At 36.5% G+C, this 17626-nt stretch overlaps 1 protein-coding gene across 1 annotated transcript in view; it reads right to left on the bottom strand.

Moving 5' to 3' along the window:
- ITGAV (integrin subunit alpha V) overlaps positions 1 to 17626 on the bottom strand; it is a 47253-nt gene that overhangs the window by 20231 nt on the left and 9396 nt on the right. Inside the window, exons 3-13 of the mRNA XM_057421918.1 lie at positions 10444 to 10535; positions 9899 to 10013; positions 8520 to 8581; positions 6900 to 6945; positions 5265 to 5390; positions 4515 to 4559; positions 4285 to 4328; positions 4137 to 4193; positions 3628 to 3680; positions 2293 to 2495; positions 91 to 282 (exon numbers count right to left, since the gene is read on the bottom strand). Coding sequence (XP_057277901.1) covers positions 91 to 282; positions 2293 to 2495; positions 3628 to 3680; positions 4137 to 4193; positions 4285 to 4328; positions 4515 to 4559; positions 5265 to 5390; positions 6900 to 6945; positions 8520 to 8581; positions 9899 to 10013; positions 10444 to 10535 — 1035 coding nt within the window. The remainder of the gene's footprint in view (positions 1 to 90; positions 283 to 2292; positions 2496 to 3627; positions 3681 to 4136; positions 4194 to 4284; positions 4329 to 4514; positions 4560 to 5264; positions 5391 to 6899; positions 6946 to 8519; positions 8582 to 9898; positions 10014 to 10443; positions 10536 to 17626) is intronic.

Raw genomic sequence — 17626 nt, 5'->3', positions numbered from 1 at the left:
TACACATTACAATTCATTTTTTCAAATACACTGTCAGTGAGAGATGGGCTTCTATGAAGTTATTCTAAAGTGACATTTAGAGCAAAGGACCTGGGTATCCATTTTTGTCCACATCTGTAGCTCCTTTCAGCGAGTACCCAAAACTGGGTGGTATAGTGCGAGCAGCCCACTGCCCTTCAAGAATTTGAGATGGGACTGCATTTAAACCATTTGCTCTTCCATTGTAGATATAGACAAGTCCTCTCTTGCCCTCTCCACCATATGGTGCAGCAACTGCAATATCTGTAAACCAAAAGAACAATCACCAACATCTCCAGAGAGAACATATTTGTGCTTACATCAATAACTTCTAATTTTTGATATTACAGTTTCAGTATGTGTCAGTAGGGAGGAAATAAATGTTTAACAAGATCATATATCACAAACTTGGGGAGGAGGAGAATGGCAAGGAATAGTTCTACAAACACTTCTACACTTCAGTAACTGACTTATAGCCAAATCATACGGATTTGAGATGTTTTGGGGAATATTAAACACCCAGAATTGTTGGCACCAAATCACAAAACTAAGAGGGACTATAAGCCCATTTCATTAACACACTCATGTTCCTCCACAGTGTGTGACATTTTAATAATTCTGGAAAATTTAAATCAGCCTGTAACAATGGAAAATAGCAAATTCCAGTCAGTCCTGATCATGGCTTGGCAATGTGTTTTATGGACAACTTTCAGTTAGTGTAATTGTGCTGTTAAAGTTTAATAAATTTGGGAGTACTCATTATCAATAACTAATAAGAAGTAATAAACAAAACGCTAATTGAACTATCTGTAAAGACACCTTTACAAGTGTATGTAAGATCTAAATTAAACATTTCCACAGTTGGTTCACAGACGAAACATGAAACAATATACAGAATAATTACATTACACGTTACTTTTTCTGTAAATTTGAAAAAAAATCATGAAAAGAACAAGGACTCAAAAGTTTAACGTTTTGTATTTTTGACTCATCTTTACAAACCTTATGTAAACAGTAAAAATTCTTATCTTGCACCATACTGTGATGGAAAGCATTTTAATTAATACTCCCAAAATAAAACAGAACAGGAAAAAATAAGATTTAAAAGACTAGACTAAATAATGGCAAAGTAATTAAAAAAGAGACAAATTTTGCTATGATTTTCTCACCTACAGTGATTTCAGATTGAAGTATGATGGAATCAAAACATTTTTTGGATAGTCTCATTAAGTGACTACATTTCTGGCTATCAGCTGTAACCTTCTCAATGGCTTCTGTAAACCGTTGCAGTGATATTGCATCTTCACACTAACTGTATAATTTTAGCAACTAAAGGTCTAACTCAACCTATTCTGTAATACGATGAATGTATGATTTCATTTTAAAAATAAATTTGAGCTGCCTGGGAATTTGAAATATTAGCATATTATAAATTTTTATCTTTCAGAAAATATTTAGCTTGCAAGCAGAATGAAGAACTAAATATGAGCATTTTCTTGCAGAACCCAAATTCCTACCACTCTAGGCAACAAATCTGGAGTATGATTTGCATAACTAAGTTCTCCCTAGTATTCCTGGAAGTTTCTGTCCCCAAACCACATGATTTTCTGTTTCATTGCTCTTCATTGCCAAATGAAAGTAACAAGAAGCACTGGCAATGGGTTTGAGAGTCTACAGCTTCAGTCGTATCAGACTCAAGACTTCCCATCCACATACTGACTCCAGACACTCAGCTCTTGGTACAGATGGCTGTTGTTATGGGATATTTTCATCAGGCTCTTCTATTTTGAAAAAACAAAACCAACCAAAAATATTAAAAAAATCTAGACTTTTCTCAGGAAAATCTCTTCTATCAGGTAATTTTAAAAACCAGCTTTCTGAAACAAAACCTTCTTTTCAGTCATCTGAAGGGGAAAATCAGCTTTAAGCAATGGAAAAAGGAAAATTATATTGGAGATGTCCTAACAAGTCACAGTAGAGAATCAGGTATTTCACCAAAGTTTCTACTGTACTTAAAGTAGTAAACTGATCAGTATAACAGCTAAAATAATCCATGTTGTAGTTTAAATGGTATAGTCTCTGCTCGATGCATACATGTAACCCCTGTTAGCATTCTTGGGAGTAGCATACAAGCATCGAAAGGAGTCTAGACCTTAGTGTCCAACATTCAGTCATGGTTAGAATGCCTAAGGTTTGCATGCAGAATCCACATTCAGTGTGCTGTCTAGATTTCATGTTTGAATAGAAAATACTGATCAATAAATGATGTCCTACCATTGAAGCCATCCTGATCTATATCCCCCAGAGGTGCAATAGAACTGCTGAATCTTGCAAATATCTCAAAACCATTCAGCTTTGTGATGTGAAACCCTCCAGAGGCTCGTTGAAGGCAAATGGAAACTTGGCCGACCTCTTGAAGTTTCCCATCAGAACTTCGATCCATAAAAAGAGGGGCTCCAATAAACAAATCTGTATAACTGGAACAAAAAAAAAAAAAGATAAGTTTCTTCAGTAATAACATGAAAATTCAGCTTCCTTCTCTTCTGCATCTGTTAGAAGGACTAATTCAGCACTGAAGTTAATAATATGAAAGTTACCCATCTTTAAATTGTAACTGAAGGCAAAAACTTATTAAGTAAGCACAAATATACTAGAATTTAATGCATCTAAAGCATATGAATGCACACACGTATTTGTGTAAATAAATACAAAAATAAATCTACAACTTTTTAAAAAATGTTATAGAATCATAGAATAGTTAGGGTTGGAAAGGACCTTAAGATCACCTAGTTCCAAGCCCAATGCAAGGGCAGGGACTCCTCGCCCTAAGCCATGTCACCGAAGGCTCTGTGCAACCTGGCCTTGAACACTGCCAGAGATGGAATATTTACCACTTCTTTGGGCAACCTGTTCCAGTGCCTCAACATCCTCGCAGTAAAGAGTTTATCTAATCTGAACTTCCCCTGTTTAATTTTAAACCCATCACCCCTTGTCCTATCGCAGGGGGGTTGGAACTAGATGATCTTAAGGTCCTTTCCAACCCTAACGATTCTATGATTCTAAGAGTCCCTCTCAGGCATCCATGCAGGCCACCTTCAGATACTGGAAGGCTGCTCCATGCAGCTTCTCTTCTCCTGGCTGAACAGCCCCCAACTTTCTCAGCCTGTCTTCATACGAGAAATGTTTAAGCCCCTTATCATCCTTGTGGTCTCCATTGGACTTGCTCCAATAGCTCCAAGTCCTTCTCATGTTGAGGGGGACACCAGAACTGCACACAGTACTCCAAGTGGGTTCTCACAAGAGCAGAGTACAGGAGCAGGATCACCTCCTTCGACCTGCTGGTCATACTTCTTTTGATGCAGCCTAGCACGCGACTGGCTTTCAGGACTTCAGGCACACACTGCTGGCTTATGTTCAGTTGAGTGCTAGCAAGAAAGTGTGTTGCACAAATACATGTTAAACCAGTAATGAAGACAGAAATCTAGGAAAAGACTTTAATAAAGTAGGAAAGACCTCCTACTTTTTTTAGGAAAGACTTTAATAAAAGCTTTTTTTTTTTTTTCTTTCCAAAAACAAGCTGGGTGGCAGCTGGGAGAAGAGGGCACTTACTTGTCCTTATTGATATCTGTGGCAGCAACTGAATACCCAAAATAAGCAGCCATCTGGAAAACAAAATTCAAACCAAACTGGTGAGTTGCACTGATATAAACACACAAACAAGTTTATCTAAAGTTGTATAGAAAAGATGTTAGTGAGATGATAATATATACCACCATTTTTGTCGTTATTTTCCTTTCTATTCATTACTCTGTTAGAAAGTGAACCAATTAGTTACTTTCCCCATTCCCCATTTCATGATGCAGTCCTTTCTAATTCTAAAATAGACAGCATTTCCTTCATTTAAATAAGATTCCTTTTCTAAGTAGTACTACAAAGTGGGAACTCACAGAACACATACTTTAAGGATTCTTACAGACTTTTTATTTTTTATATTTGGCACATAAGCTAATAACATACAAAATATTATATATTCCAGTACCCTAAATACTGTCTCAACATGTCAACTTTCCATAAGAATAGCCTCCCAGTCACCCACTACACTCAATAAAGCTACATACCTGCTCTCCAGTGAAGTTGTACATGGAAGACATGTTTTTCCCATTATAAATAGACACCTGCACATGAAGAAATACACATTTCAGCGCACCAGTTATTTTTGAGGGTTTTTTTGGTAAAGTTTAAAATTTAAAAATTTCAAATTCCTACCATGCCTAGAGTTCTTGCTGCTCTTGGGACTCCTGATACAAAGTCTGAAAGATAAAGAAAGACACCCAAATAACATCAGGTCACAAAGTGCAATGACTTTGATTGAACAGAGTAGTTCATTGCTAGTGCTCTAGGCATTTTCCTGTGCACTGCATCAGTTGTTCTACACCATTTATTTGAAAGACCTACCCAGCCTATAACATGACTTTTTACTGAAGCAAAGTACTTACCTTCTATGCCATCACTATTGAAGTCTCCAACAGTCACCGAATAACCTGATCAACAGACAAAATTAGTAAACCATTTTAAAAACCTTACTAAACCTTTCATTTCTTTACACTCTTCATAGGTCTTTATGCTTTACCTTTAAACACAACGGAATAAATACTGCCTTTAAGTAGCTTAGACTGTGAACAGCTACATGAGTAGAATATAATTCATCACCATCCATGAATTTGAGGTCAGAAGATGGAAATTTTAAAATTATCATCCTGGGATCTGTCTTAGTCTGTCCTTGTTTTTTTCTGAACCCGGTTAGACATATATAGAGGTAAATGATAACTTCCCACTCCTGTAAGGGACTCTCCATTATTTTTCTTCCCAAACATGATTCTTTCACATTTTATTTTGTTTTGGTAGATTATTTAGAAACAGCTGCTTTTCTAAAAAAATAGGTATAAAAAAATAATTTGGCACATAAGAATCATACCTCAGCCATTCCCAGATCCAGCTCAAGTCATTGAGCACAAAAAAACATGGAAGTATTTCCATTTCTTTCATCATCAAGTACTTTTTGAATCAAGCCTATGGCAAGATAACTAAGCTTCCATCATGCATAAATTACTGCATTTTCAGGTATGTAGCTCTTTAGTTATCTGTCAAGTGTTGAATTAATAGTAGTATGATTTAGACTTAAATATGGATACTGCAAGGGATTTTTTCAAGTACAGCTAGGTTTGCTTCATTTTCAAACTACGCACCCAAGTAGCTGTCATCAAAAGCAGCACTGGCAGGTCTGGTTGCTAACTGGTCATCATACTTTGCACTGTAGACTTTGGAGTCATATTTAGCTACAATCTCTGTTACTCGATCAGAAATAAGTTGTCCTAAAGAGAAAGAAACAGCTTAAAATGACAAATAAAATGTGTGCACATTCATTCAGTAAGCAACAGAACTCATTTACAGATCGCCTGCTTCTAAAGCAACAACTTTTCCCCAATACTGACCAGAAAATAGGCAACAGCAGGAGCACTAGAAAGGATATAAATGAAAATCTGTATCCAACTTCAGCAAAAATTTATGCACAGATTTAATCAGAAGCACACTAATAGTTTTCACTGAAAACAGAAGCTGCATGTAAACCAGGATTTAAATGGGTCTGCCCAGTTAGGTAACAGTAAGCATATGCTTACAGTAGCGCAGACCTGAGTCGTTGCTCCTTGTCTAAATACTATGACATGAGAGCTTAATACAGCAGCCAAGAAGCTAATGAGATGAGCATAGTGGATTACTGCCTTCTGTTCTCACTTCACCAGCATCTAAGTGGTGACTTCATCACATACTTTTCTTTGAGTTCAAATTAAATCTTGAATCACAAAAAGTTTTCAGAAGAGAACTTACTTCACATACATACTCATACATGTATGAAGTATAGAGAAACTAATCTTCCAGCATCTCAGAATGTGGAATAAAAATTTGGCACAAAAAATCTAGTTTTTAGAAGTATACTATTGTCTTCTATTCAGAGGCAAGATTTTTTTTTTCTGTTTTTGGTGGTAGTAGAGAATAAGGTTGTTTTAGAAGATGAGATGTCACTTTTGGTAAATAACATAATCTATATCATACTGTACCTTGAGTTTCAATTATTCCATTTTTATCAGAATTTAAAATGTAGCACAGGAAACAAGCTTCCTGTGCTGCTGTTTCTAAGTGTAAGCTGGCGTAATACAGAAAATCTCTTATAAACTTAGTATTAAAAAAAAAAAAAACAGGCAGCAGAGTTTGGCAGCTATGTCCTGATGGCAGCATCACCATCTTCTGAACAAAGAGCTATAGCAAAACATGGAATGATCCTGCAAATACTGACTGAAACCCACATTAGCAAAATATATAGGTAACGTTCTGTGTAACGGTGCAGTTAGAGGCAAAATATGCACCATGGCACAAAAAGATCAATATGAACAAATGCAATACATCTTTGCTGTCAAAGAAAAATAATGATAATTCTCTTTGGAGGGTACATTTCTCTTTGAAAATACACACTTCATGCATGCGTCAAAAATTACGAAGCATGTAGATTTTGAAACAAGAAAAATATCCTAATGGAAACTTATCATGTTCTTTTCTGGTGGAAACAAATTTCAGATTTCTGGAAAATGCCTTGAAAATGATCATAGAGTTATTTTTAAAAGACACATCTATACAATTATTACTTCGGTTTTAATCTGTAGTTGCCTTGATTATTCAGAAATATTCTGAAAGACAAAGAATTATTTCTGTTAGTTCTCTTACTGAGGAAGACTGACAGTGTTTGGAGGAGTGCAGATACAAATGACCAAGAGGCTAAAGACTAAAATCAAATAGTCAACTTCTCTGACTTAAATGATGTATCTCACCTTGCCAGTAAAAACTTCCAGGTCCTCCAAGCAGCACTCTGTCTCCCTTGGAGGGCAGGGAGAAAGAAAAAGAAAAAAGAAAACACATGAAGCATAAAGACATGAGAACATGTCTTACGGGAAGTAATGTTTATGGGAAGTAATCCCATGCATGTGTATCAGTGTAGCTTCACTGACCCCAATACGTTTTACTTTTTTAAGTAATGATTCATTGAAAATGCATCTTGTAAAATACTGAGATTAAAAAAAATATGCCTTCAGTGACTTGCTTCTCTATTTCACCCATTTAAAGTTCTAGGCAGAATTCTGCTTATATTGCAATAGACCCTTCCTCCAACATATATCTTAAGACAACAGAAATACAATTAGGAGAAATGTTAGGAATGTTACAAGATAATAACAACAACATGTTTTTAGGTTAGTACAAAAACCTAATTTCATCTTCTGCCCCTGCCACATTCTGTAACATATCTTTAAAAAAGTTTAATTCAGAAAAACTGTAATGTAATTTCCCTCAGTCCATATTCCTTAGTACAACAGCAATCCACAAACCATTTTATGAAACTTCAACCAGATTAGCTGTTCCAGTGCTGGGAATTTGTTAAGTACTGAAGTGGATCATAAGCTTTGCTGCATAATTAAGCCACTTATTCAGGTTTTAATCTTAAAAACTCCTATATTCACCACTAAAAGAATCTAGGTCAGAGATTTGGAGGTACCTTATACCCAGGCTTGCCCACTCAGCTGGTTTTGGATTAGAGCCCAAGGCTGGTTTTAACTGGGACTGGAGTCTGCACAGTAAGGCTGAGAGGTGTATGCAAAATAGACACAGTCCTACACTGCACTTTGCACACTTTCCTCTGGAGGAAAACAAGAGTGTCCTTGGGCTAACAGTGAAGGGATATGACACAATAAGACATTATGAGGTGTGAAGAACTCAAAAAACTTTCAGATCACAAATAGGACTTGTGTGGTCTTAACATGTCCAGACTATGCTAAACAATTTAACTATACAATATAAAAAACTACAGTTAGCGCTCAGATTTGTGCACAGTTTTAACATGCTTGAATTTAAAAAGTAATTGTGAATTTAAAAGAAAAAATAAAAGATCTATAGAAGGCAGGGAGAACATAAAAGTACGAAAACTAAGACAGCAAAAAAAAAAAACCAACACTCTATCTGCTCCCTGATGAGAAAAACGAAACAAAATTCACAAGAACACTGTTTAGTAGTTCCCTTTTAGCAGTAAGTTATTCTTCCTCAGGAAATACACTAGCTATGCACCAATCCCTTCAAAACAAGTGTCTCAAAAGCCTGACTATTACAGATTATTTCATTTGAGGACTAGCTGCAACAAAGGTTTATAGTGGATTATTTGTTCAGGATATGATTCCTACAAGAAGTGGAAGTGTGCTGCTGTGAAGATGTAGGGAGAAACCAGTTCATAATATCTGAGTGGGTTGAAATTCTTTTGCTTATTTAAAAGAATGAATTTGGTCATGGTTCTTTCCCCCAGGAACGGTAGTTCACATTTAGTTTTGTCATAGCTTTGTTTGCATGTGGTTGTTAACTTGTAACTGTCTGCTGACTTGTAGGAATTGATGAAAAATATCACATACCTTTGTAAAGTCAATACTAAATCCACCTTGACAAAATCCCTGTCCATCAGCATCAATAGTGGCTACAAACAGGATGGATAGAAAAAAGAGAGAGAAAAATGAACAGAATAAATATTTTTAGTACTAGATCAGATGATTCTGTGGATACTTCCCAGTGCATCTTCCAAAGTAGCCTTGCACTCCTGAACTTGAACCTTAGAATTTTTTTTTTTCTCCTAAATCCATATTTTTGCTTTATTAACAATTCACAACCAAATGCTGTGTCAATTTTAGGGTTGGCCTGGTGTATACATAACATTGACATACATCCTAGCCTAACACAATCAAAGTAAACTGCAACTCCATATTCCTTTGTATTTAATTTTCAAAAGTTTTGGGGAAAAATATTTCCTATTTGTATTCAGGAAAAAAAGGTATCTGGAAAATAGGGAGTAAGTTTTTCTTTTGGTATGGAATGAAAGTCTGAAAGGTACATAATGGTAAGTTGCTTCAAGTATTGGCTTAAAACAAAAACAAACAACAACAACAACAACAAAGAATACCTGGCTGAACATCTCTACATGCTAAGACTGATCCCAGCAAGAACTGTTACGGCGGAGTTAATCTTATGAATATACAACTCCAGAGCAGAAATGTTGAGGCCCCATTATCTGGAAGTGTAACTACTTAACTAGCATGATTTAGTTTAATATATGCTTGTTTAACTTATTTTTATGTTGGACCACACTGGCTTTCATTCCTGCTGTTCACCAATGATCTTCAGCAAATAAGAAAAAAAAATTTTTTTAAAATGTATCTTTTAGACTTCCATATTTTAAAAAAGGTTGTAAGTGTCTGAATAAGCTACCAACTCAACTACATGATAGGGATGCAAAGCTTCTGGAAAATAAAAAGTCAAATGTTCAACAATGAATATAATTAAAACAATGCATTGCTACGTATGTATGCATACATGGGAATCAGAACTTACTTGTGCAAAACCTTGGCTTCTAAAATGAGCTTTCTCTTCAAGTTACTTGAATAACAACAATTAAGCTTCAGAAAATTCTACAGCTGGTCTTTGAATAAGCACTTGCTACATAATATTGCTCAAGTGATTACTACAGAATTGGTCCTTAAAAAAACTGAAATTCTCAATCCCAGTGATACTTGGATCTAAGATTTTCCTCTAACCTACAGTAGAGAATCAAGGTCTGCATCCTGAGCAACAACTGGAGGAGAATCCAGATGTCTGGATGTATCTTAGATTTTCTTCTAATTTCTACGAGGCTGCACATGGAAGGGGGAAATACGTGTAAAATATCCCACTTCAAATGTACACAAGATATAACACAAGAAAAATTTCAAACACAAAAGCAACAGAAGGTGTCTACACTTACTTGACCTGCAGGGTGCATATTCCACAGATTTAGATCCAGCAAGCAGGTAACAAGTTCCTACGGGCTCTCTCTCTTGTTTTGTTTCAGTTCTCCAGTGGTACAGTGGAGCACAGGCCTAAGGAAGAGCACACAGCAGTGAAGAAAAACTCCTCTTCAAAATGCTAGGGGTACAGACTAATATCCAATTTATACTATCAGCGCTGGGGCAGACGTATCACTGGTTTGTATCTTTAGAAATAGCTGATCTATCACAAGAATTTCAGAAACAATATATTGTTAAAGCAACAACTGGAAAGAGTTCATGAAGAATTTAGAACACATTCTAACGTCAGCAAACTAATTCTACTGCTTTCCTCAAAACCAGACAAAATCGCTACAATCTTTGTTTATACAAAGTTCAGAAAAGGCTAGCCAATAAATTCTGAAAAAGACAAGTCATGCTGATTAGTGGGATTTTAGTTACATTCTGAGTTATCTGGATCTTCTCACATTTTTTTTCCATTACAGTATTCCAGAACTGGGGCATTTCAGGGGCATCAACCTACCAGAATTTTATCAGTTTTGGATCTCACAGAGGCTCCAAACCACTGATGAGACTTAAATTCTAGTGGATCATCAGGAGCAAAATCTCTGTTGCCTAAAAATAAAAAAAAAAAAAAAAAAAAAAAAAAAAAACAGAAGAATGATTTCACAGGCTTTAAAAATATCTATTACTCATTTTTACATCTTGGGCCAAATGCAGCTCTTTTTACATATGAAGCAGTAGCACGTTACTGATTTGTTGTGAGAACGCCAAGTTTATGGCATCTTTGACAATGACACAGTAAATACCTCATACTGGAGATATTTGACTTTCAAGTCAGATTACAGCACTGCTCAAGAATCAGTGCCAAAGCTAAGTTAGGACTAAGGATTCTGGAAGAAATATTGCCCTAATTAAATTATGTAAATTTACCTTCGGCTAGAATCAGAACAGAAATTCTTCTGTTATTCTACCAAGTGTTAATTTCTATTCTGAATGTCACTGAAGTGTACAAAGAACAGCAGCCAGCATTCTTAAAAACTACCAGTAAAGCGAAAGACTCTTCAGTAACAAAAAGGTTAGAGAGTTTTTCATATAGCTGAATAAGTTAAATAAGGGATAATTTGCCCTGATGTTTTTATGTGAACTGTTCAGTGATCAAGGTTAGTAGAAACAACTTAATGAGTGGCATTCCTGCAAGTATGAATGTTAAAAGTCTTCAAATTATTTAATGTCTCTTATGTACTTCCACTGGACCAACACTGGAAACTTTGCGAGGTGAGAGAATGAGAAAATGGATAGAACACTCTGCAAAACATCTGTTTTAAAAGAAGTCATCTAAATGGCTGGTTTATGGTGCCTAAAGATAAAGGAGTCAACAAAGACAACCGTCATACATCAGTTCCACAAACTGCTGTGGAGAATCCCCAAACCCTGTGAGTCAGACTTGTGACCACTTGAATCGAAACTTCCTTGCTTGTCTTACACCCTGTAAAGAATGTTACTTCCATAAGGAAAATCCCATGAAAAAGACAACAAAAGTGATTCTAATCTGTAGAGACGAGCAAGTATACAGACTGTTTTTTGCTTTTAGATTAGAACGTGGAAATGAATGCCAAGTGCATAGCTTCACAAAGAACTACCATGTTTTCTTATAATTTTATTAAAGGTAACTAAAAAACCCACTTCCTACTGTCATACACCCTCCTCCCCCACTCTCTTATTGAACACCTGCTAAATACAAAGGCCTGATGATTAGCACATCTGCATAGATTTATGTACGTTTGAACATTTGTACTATCACCTTTGCACAGACAGAAATGTAGTCTGGAGACCTGCATGTCACCTTCTCATGGTACAGAAAACCAAAACCAGATAAAGATGTATTCCAAATAGGGATTTGTCTTTAGCACACTTCTAAAATGTGTGGTTTATTGATATCTTTTCCCTTCTTCACCTTTAATTCACGAAAATCCACACAAGGACAGTATTGCTCAAAGAATGCAGTTACATGACTGAGTTTCAGATGAAGCTGCCACCAAAAGGGGCAGCAGTTCCCATTTGCTAATGTCCACAGGTTCCTGCAGGAAGTCTCTGTATTGGCACTACTGCCTTCTGTTCATTTAGTCCCAACATGAACCACCTAATAAGGTACCCATTAAAAAAAAAAAATAAAATCTGCTGAATCAGAGACCAACCTAGATAACTGCATAGGGAGGGAAGTAGTGCTGTAACCTCCTGGGGAGAAGACAGAAACATATGGATGGGAGCAGTGTCTTTTTTGGCAGCATCAGGGACTTAAAATTGGTTTATTCTGCTAGTAACCACATCCAAGGCTATGCTGCCTAGAAAGACAGATTTGGCTTACATCCTCTGTTTGTCTAGCTACTCTTGAATATAAAGAAATCTCTCAGTTTTACCTGCCAAAAAAAAACCTTAAATAACAGAAAATCTGATAATGGTTATGGCATGGCATTTTACACCTTTCTCTACTCATGGAAACTTATACAATGCTATATATTTATGACTAAATTGAAATGTAATATAGCAGTTTTATAGCATAAAGCAGAATCCTGTTGTGCTAGGTACACTAAAAATGTCTAGGATGTAAACTTCCCATGCAAGTTTAAACAACAGCCAGCGAGTAGAAGGAATAGTTTTGCTACAATAACAGGTAAGCAGCCGCTCGACATTATTAGCAATCTGATTTTATCACAGATGTTAAGGAAATTAGTTAGGGAGTTGCTGATCAGCTTCAAACTGTTGTAGCACAGGAAAATGCATGAAGACACAAAAACTAGATAAAATAGAAAAGTACATACATTAGAAACAGGCTTTTTGGATAAAAAAATTGCAAACGCTAAATACAGGCCAAATTCGATGCTAACTCTTTCTTTAAAAAGTAACCTTTATTTACTCACACTCATTCAAAATTCTTCCCAGGAAAACACTGTGTAAATGGACTATAAGACTTTCCCTCAGATCTAGGAGAAAAACTAATTTCATGAGGAAATCTGGAAAACACCTTATCATCAAATATCCCCTTGCATTAAGTGAGAAACCATTTGGCTTTCTGTTCCTGAATGGGGAAAACAAACTTAAAGAACACTCAAATGCAAGCCTTCATTGAAGCAAATTAGTGTTAAATAACACGGTTTAACTATTCTTTAGATCTGTCCCAGGAAGATACAAGACTGAGTTCAGCATCTGTGTTTTAGTGTAAGTAAAGGGCCTAACTTATTATTTTAGCATGGTATAACTTTTCATTGGTAGTTAAAAAAACGTGTGTTACCCCTACCCTTTAAAAACAGTACCTACATTAAACAAAGCAAATGGTAATGCAGGTAGTATTCAAACATATAGGGATTTATAAATGCAGACCAATATTTTGATGTATTATATGTAAGCCTTACTATTATAACAGTTCTAAAAGCCACTGCTGGTTTTCTTGTATTTCTAAAATTCAGAGTGTCTCAAGAATACCTTAGAAATGTCTTTAAAGCAATGATGTATGCAGCCCTGAGGAGAATGACTTACGGGGTTGGTTGACAAGCTTACCATGAGCTGCCAGTGTGCACCAGCAGCCCAGAAAGCCAACTGTGTGCTGGGCTGCATCAAAAGGAGCGTGACCAGCACGTTAAAGGGCGTGATTCTACCCCTGTACTCCACTCACATGAGACCCCCACCTGCAGTACTGTGATTCAGCTCTGGGGCCCCAACACAAGAGGGATGTGGACCTGTTGGAATCAGTCCAGAGGAAGCCACAAAGATGCTTTGAGGACTGGAGCACTTATGCTATGGAGACAGGCTGAGAGAGCTGGGCTTGTTCATCCTGGAGAAGAAAAGGCTTCAGGAAGACCTTAGAGCAGCTTCCAGTGCCTCAAGAAATCTGGAGAGGGACTTTTCACAAGGGCCTGTAGGGACAGAACAAGGGGGAACAGCTTTGAACTGACAGAAGGGAGGCTGAGATGAGATAGGAAGAAGAAATTCTTTATTATGAGGGTATTGAGGCCCTGGCACAGGCTGCCCAGAGAGCAACCTGGTCTAGTGGAAGGTGCCCTTGCCCTTGCCCATGGCAGGGGGTTGGAACTAGTTGAGCTTTGAAGTCCCTTCCAACATAAACCATTCTATGATTCTATGATTACTTGACTCTTATCCTTAAGGGAAGCTAGTGAGACTAACACTGCTATACAAGTATGTGGGATACTTCCTTGGTAAAATGAAGTTTTACATACAGTAAAAAACATTTTATGATTCTATTATTTTTAAAAGGCATTTTAACAAATATAACTAGGCAATACAAACTATGACCTGACTATACTCAAGAAAATGTTCAGAATTTTTACAGAGTGCTATGTGTTGGACGAAAATGCAGCTACTACAGGGCCTTGTACTTGATGGATCATTAATTCCAGGATTATGTCATTTGACCACAGGGTATTACTTTATATCTGAAAAGACAGCTAATGCCATGGTTTTTCTTTTGGTCTTTCTCACTGTAGTAGACATCACATGATGATTTTATATAATCTTTTCATCAGGGAAAAAAGGCTGACACGCCAAGTCAACAGCGCTTTGTCTCACCAAGTACTTTCCAGGTGGGGTAATGGGGTTATCAAGGCAGGAATTGCTTTAAAAAGCCATTACATAGGTGTGTTGTTGCTGTTGGACAAAAAAAAAAAAAACAAAAACATTATCACTTTACTGTGTTACAAAGAACTTAAAATTTATAAATTGAAACTAATGTGGAGAGATGCTGGGGATAAATTGTAGAAAAGGGAAAAAATAGTCTAAGCCATTTTCCAAGTAAAACAAAAAGATCAAAAAGTTCTTTCAGTGCTGGATTTTTTGTCTGTCAGCTTTGACAGTTTTTTCTTTTTCCAATGTAAATGTTATCACAGAAACAATGGTGTTGTTACGAAATTACTGCAGATGAGTAAATTGTAACTTCCTGCCTGTTTGCATCCTAATGAAAAACCTGAACATTTGCCCCTGATCTTGAGTGCTTTATTATCACTTAACTGAGATAAACATGAGCCATGAGGCTGATGAAGCTGATGAAGCCTGGTTCAGTGTCATCATGCTATGAATACTTAGGAGGTCGTAAAATTTAAACAGTCATGGAATTTCCATTAAAATAAATCTCTCTGTAACTTTGCCAATTGAAAAGACAATGAAAAGTAATGTTGAGCCTTTTAGGTAAATGAAAACTTCATGCAGCTAGCCAAAAGAAAAACAAAATATAAGAGCCCTGTTTCCAAAATATGAGAAACTTACATAGTATGAAGGTATCTCCCATCCAAAATCTCAGCTTTAGTTAATGGGGCAATAGGGAGTGAATACAAGCTTATCTTTACTTGAAACTCCCAATGCTGTTTAGCAATCTTGGTTTAGCCACAGTGTTTTGTTAATGACTCAGGGGGACAGAAATACAGAACTTCCCACTATTGCCCTTCCCTCTTAGGAGGTATGAATCCTGCTTTTTTCCCTGGGTGGTGCTGGAACAAAAGCATCTTTTCCTTTTGCCTAATACAAGACTTTTTTTTTTCCAACTAGTCATACAGTTGAGATCCAGCCACACACACGCAGAGCCAAGAGTATCCATGCAGGACGATACCTAATCACAAAAGCATGAACATTTTTCCACTGTCAGCTATAACAACATGCAGAGGAGGTTTCATACATTCCGCTGCCCTCTTTTGTATTCGGAGCCATAGCCAGAGTCCAAAGCAGACTTCAGTTACAGTACACATGATAAAGAAAACAACCAAATACAGTGAGACTGAGGTAATGATAGATTTAGCAAGATAAATATCAAATCATCTTACTACAAATGAATGAATGGTCTTTACAAGATTTATTGCCTTATTGTTGACTAAATCAATAGCCTTTGAGATTGAAATCCCCCATACAGATTGCACCCTAATACCAATAAAACGATCATCTAAAAAGAAAGCAGCATATTTTCACAAAATACCAACCTATGCCACACTTCCTTATCCATCTCCTTACTTATGGAAGTGGAAAGGATAGAGTAACTGCCTCATTTGCACAAATGATGAAAATCTTCAAGAGACAAATATAAGCCTGTGACACCCACTCCAGTCATAACTTCCCAACATTGGCAAATCTTATGCTGCACAATGCTACAGCACAAAGCTGTGCAAGGCTGTTAAAACACCCAGTTCAAACTAAATAGGTCACAGATAGATACAGCCATACCAAACTGGTGGTTTAGGCTTCCAGACAAAGCCTCCTATTGTCTAGAATCACCCACTTCGGGATGGGTGGGGAGACAAATCTCACCATAAGGGGAAACATAAGGAGGAATCAGGAGAGGTTTTTATAAATATTTTCCTTTTCAAAGCTTCTTTCTCTTTTTTTTTAGCACAGATCAAAATAACCAGTCTTAGAATTTCATCTAAAAATATTTAAGAACAAAACAGTTCTCTTAAATTACTCTGGTGCATCAAAACACATGGTGCGGGGAGAGGAAGGACAGTACAACTATCAAAGTGATAAAACCTTCTACAACAAGGGGCTACAACGAATTCTTTTCCAATGCAATAAAAACACACCACAGAGTTAAAAACGTTTGAGATGCTGTTAGTGTATAGTATACAACAGCTTCTGTAAGTTTCCTCAATCCTGAATTTTGATACCTGAAACAGAGAATGAAAGCAGTAGGGAAAGCTGTTTCCAAAAGCAGTACTGATAATTGAGCAATGCATCAATGGATTTTACTGCATGTCTCAGAAGAGCAAAACAATACATTGCCTGACCAAGCAGATCTTCCTGTGCTAAACCCAAAATCTGCAACTCATTAGCATAGAAATTCAAAGTTGCTTTATGAGCATCTTTTCCTTTGTAACAGTTCATAGAGCTGTCTGCATTTCATCAGAGTATTCTAAGTGCAGGAGCTCTTTAAACACTCTCAGTACTACATTTTTCGACGCTGACAAAGAGCTATGCTTTCAAGCATTCTATGCTGGAGCAGGTACGGTTCTAGATCAAAGTTTTCTTTGTAAAACTGGCAGGTTTCTGCAAGAGAAACTTCACCATCACAAAACTGGGTTTGTTACATTTTTATGAAAAGCCATGAAGGTATGCTATGTCTACCAACACAATTCCCACTTTTCTTGACCAAGGAAGAACTAGGACCCCAAAGATGAAGAGTAAAATAGTATGAATAATGATGAAGACTGTTTCCTTTTGGAAAACAAGCACATAGAAAATTCAGTTGGTTTATATTTATTTGCTGCATATTGCTCACATATGTACACTCTGATTAACTCCAACTGATTAGATAGGTCTCTGAAGAATTTTTTGGGTTTTTGTCAGAATGAAAATTCACAGTGATCCTGTTCTCTAAAATTCCATGGCCAAATAATGAAGATATTTATCTATATGTCAGACAATTAGCTGCTATTCCATGTATGCCAAACTATAAAATACATAAAACAATAAAGCACCTAAAAAGCACATTTGACAACCGCTCTGCTCACTGGTTTTGTTGTCTAGCTCAGTGAGCTTTTGATCCTTCTCTTGTACATAAAGACACATTTAATTGCATATACAAAAAATGGACAACTACACAAAACAAATATAACTCACAAAACAACCTTTAACTCTTCAATAATCTATTCCCTGAGCAAGATTGTGGAAATACTTTCAATAATATTGAGCTTTGCTGTGCTAGTCTGTGA

The sequence above is a fragment of the Pezoporus wallicus genome, unplaced genomic scaffold (assembly GCF_028554395.1).
Source record: "Pezoporus wallicus isolate ANWC-B61680 ecotype Strahan unplaced genomic scaffold, APGP_CSIRO_Pwel_v1 contig_6472, whole genome shotgun sequence".
Classification (NCBI taxonomy): Eukaryota; Metazoa; Chordata; class Aves; order Psittaciformes; family Psittacidae; genus Pezoporus; species Pezoporus wallicus.
Note: the sequence above shows the minus strand (reverse complement) of the source record. Positions and strands in the feature narration are given on the sequence as shown.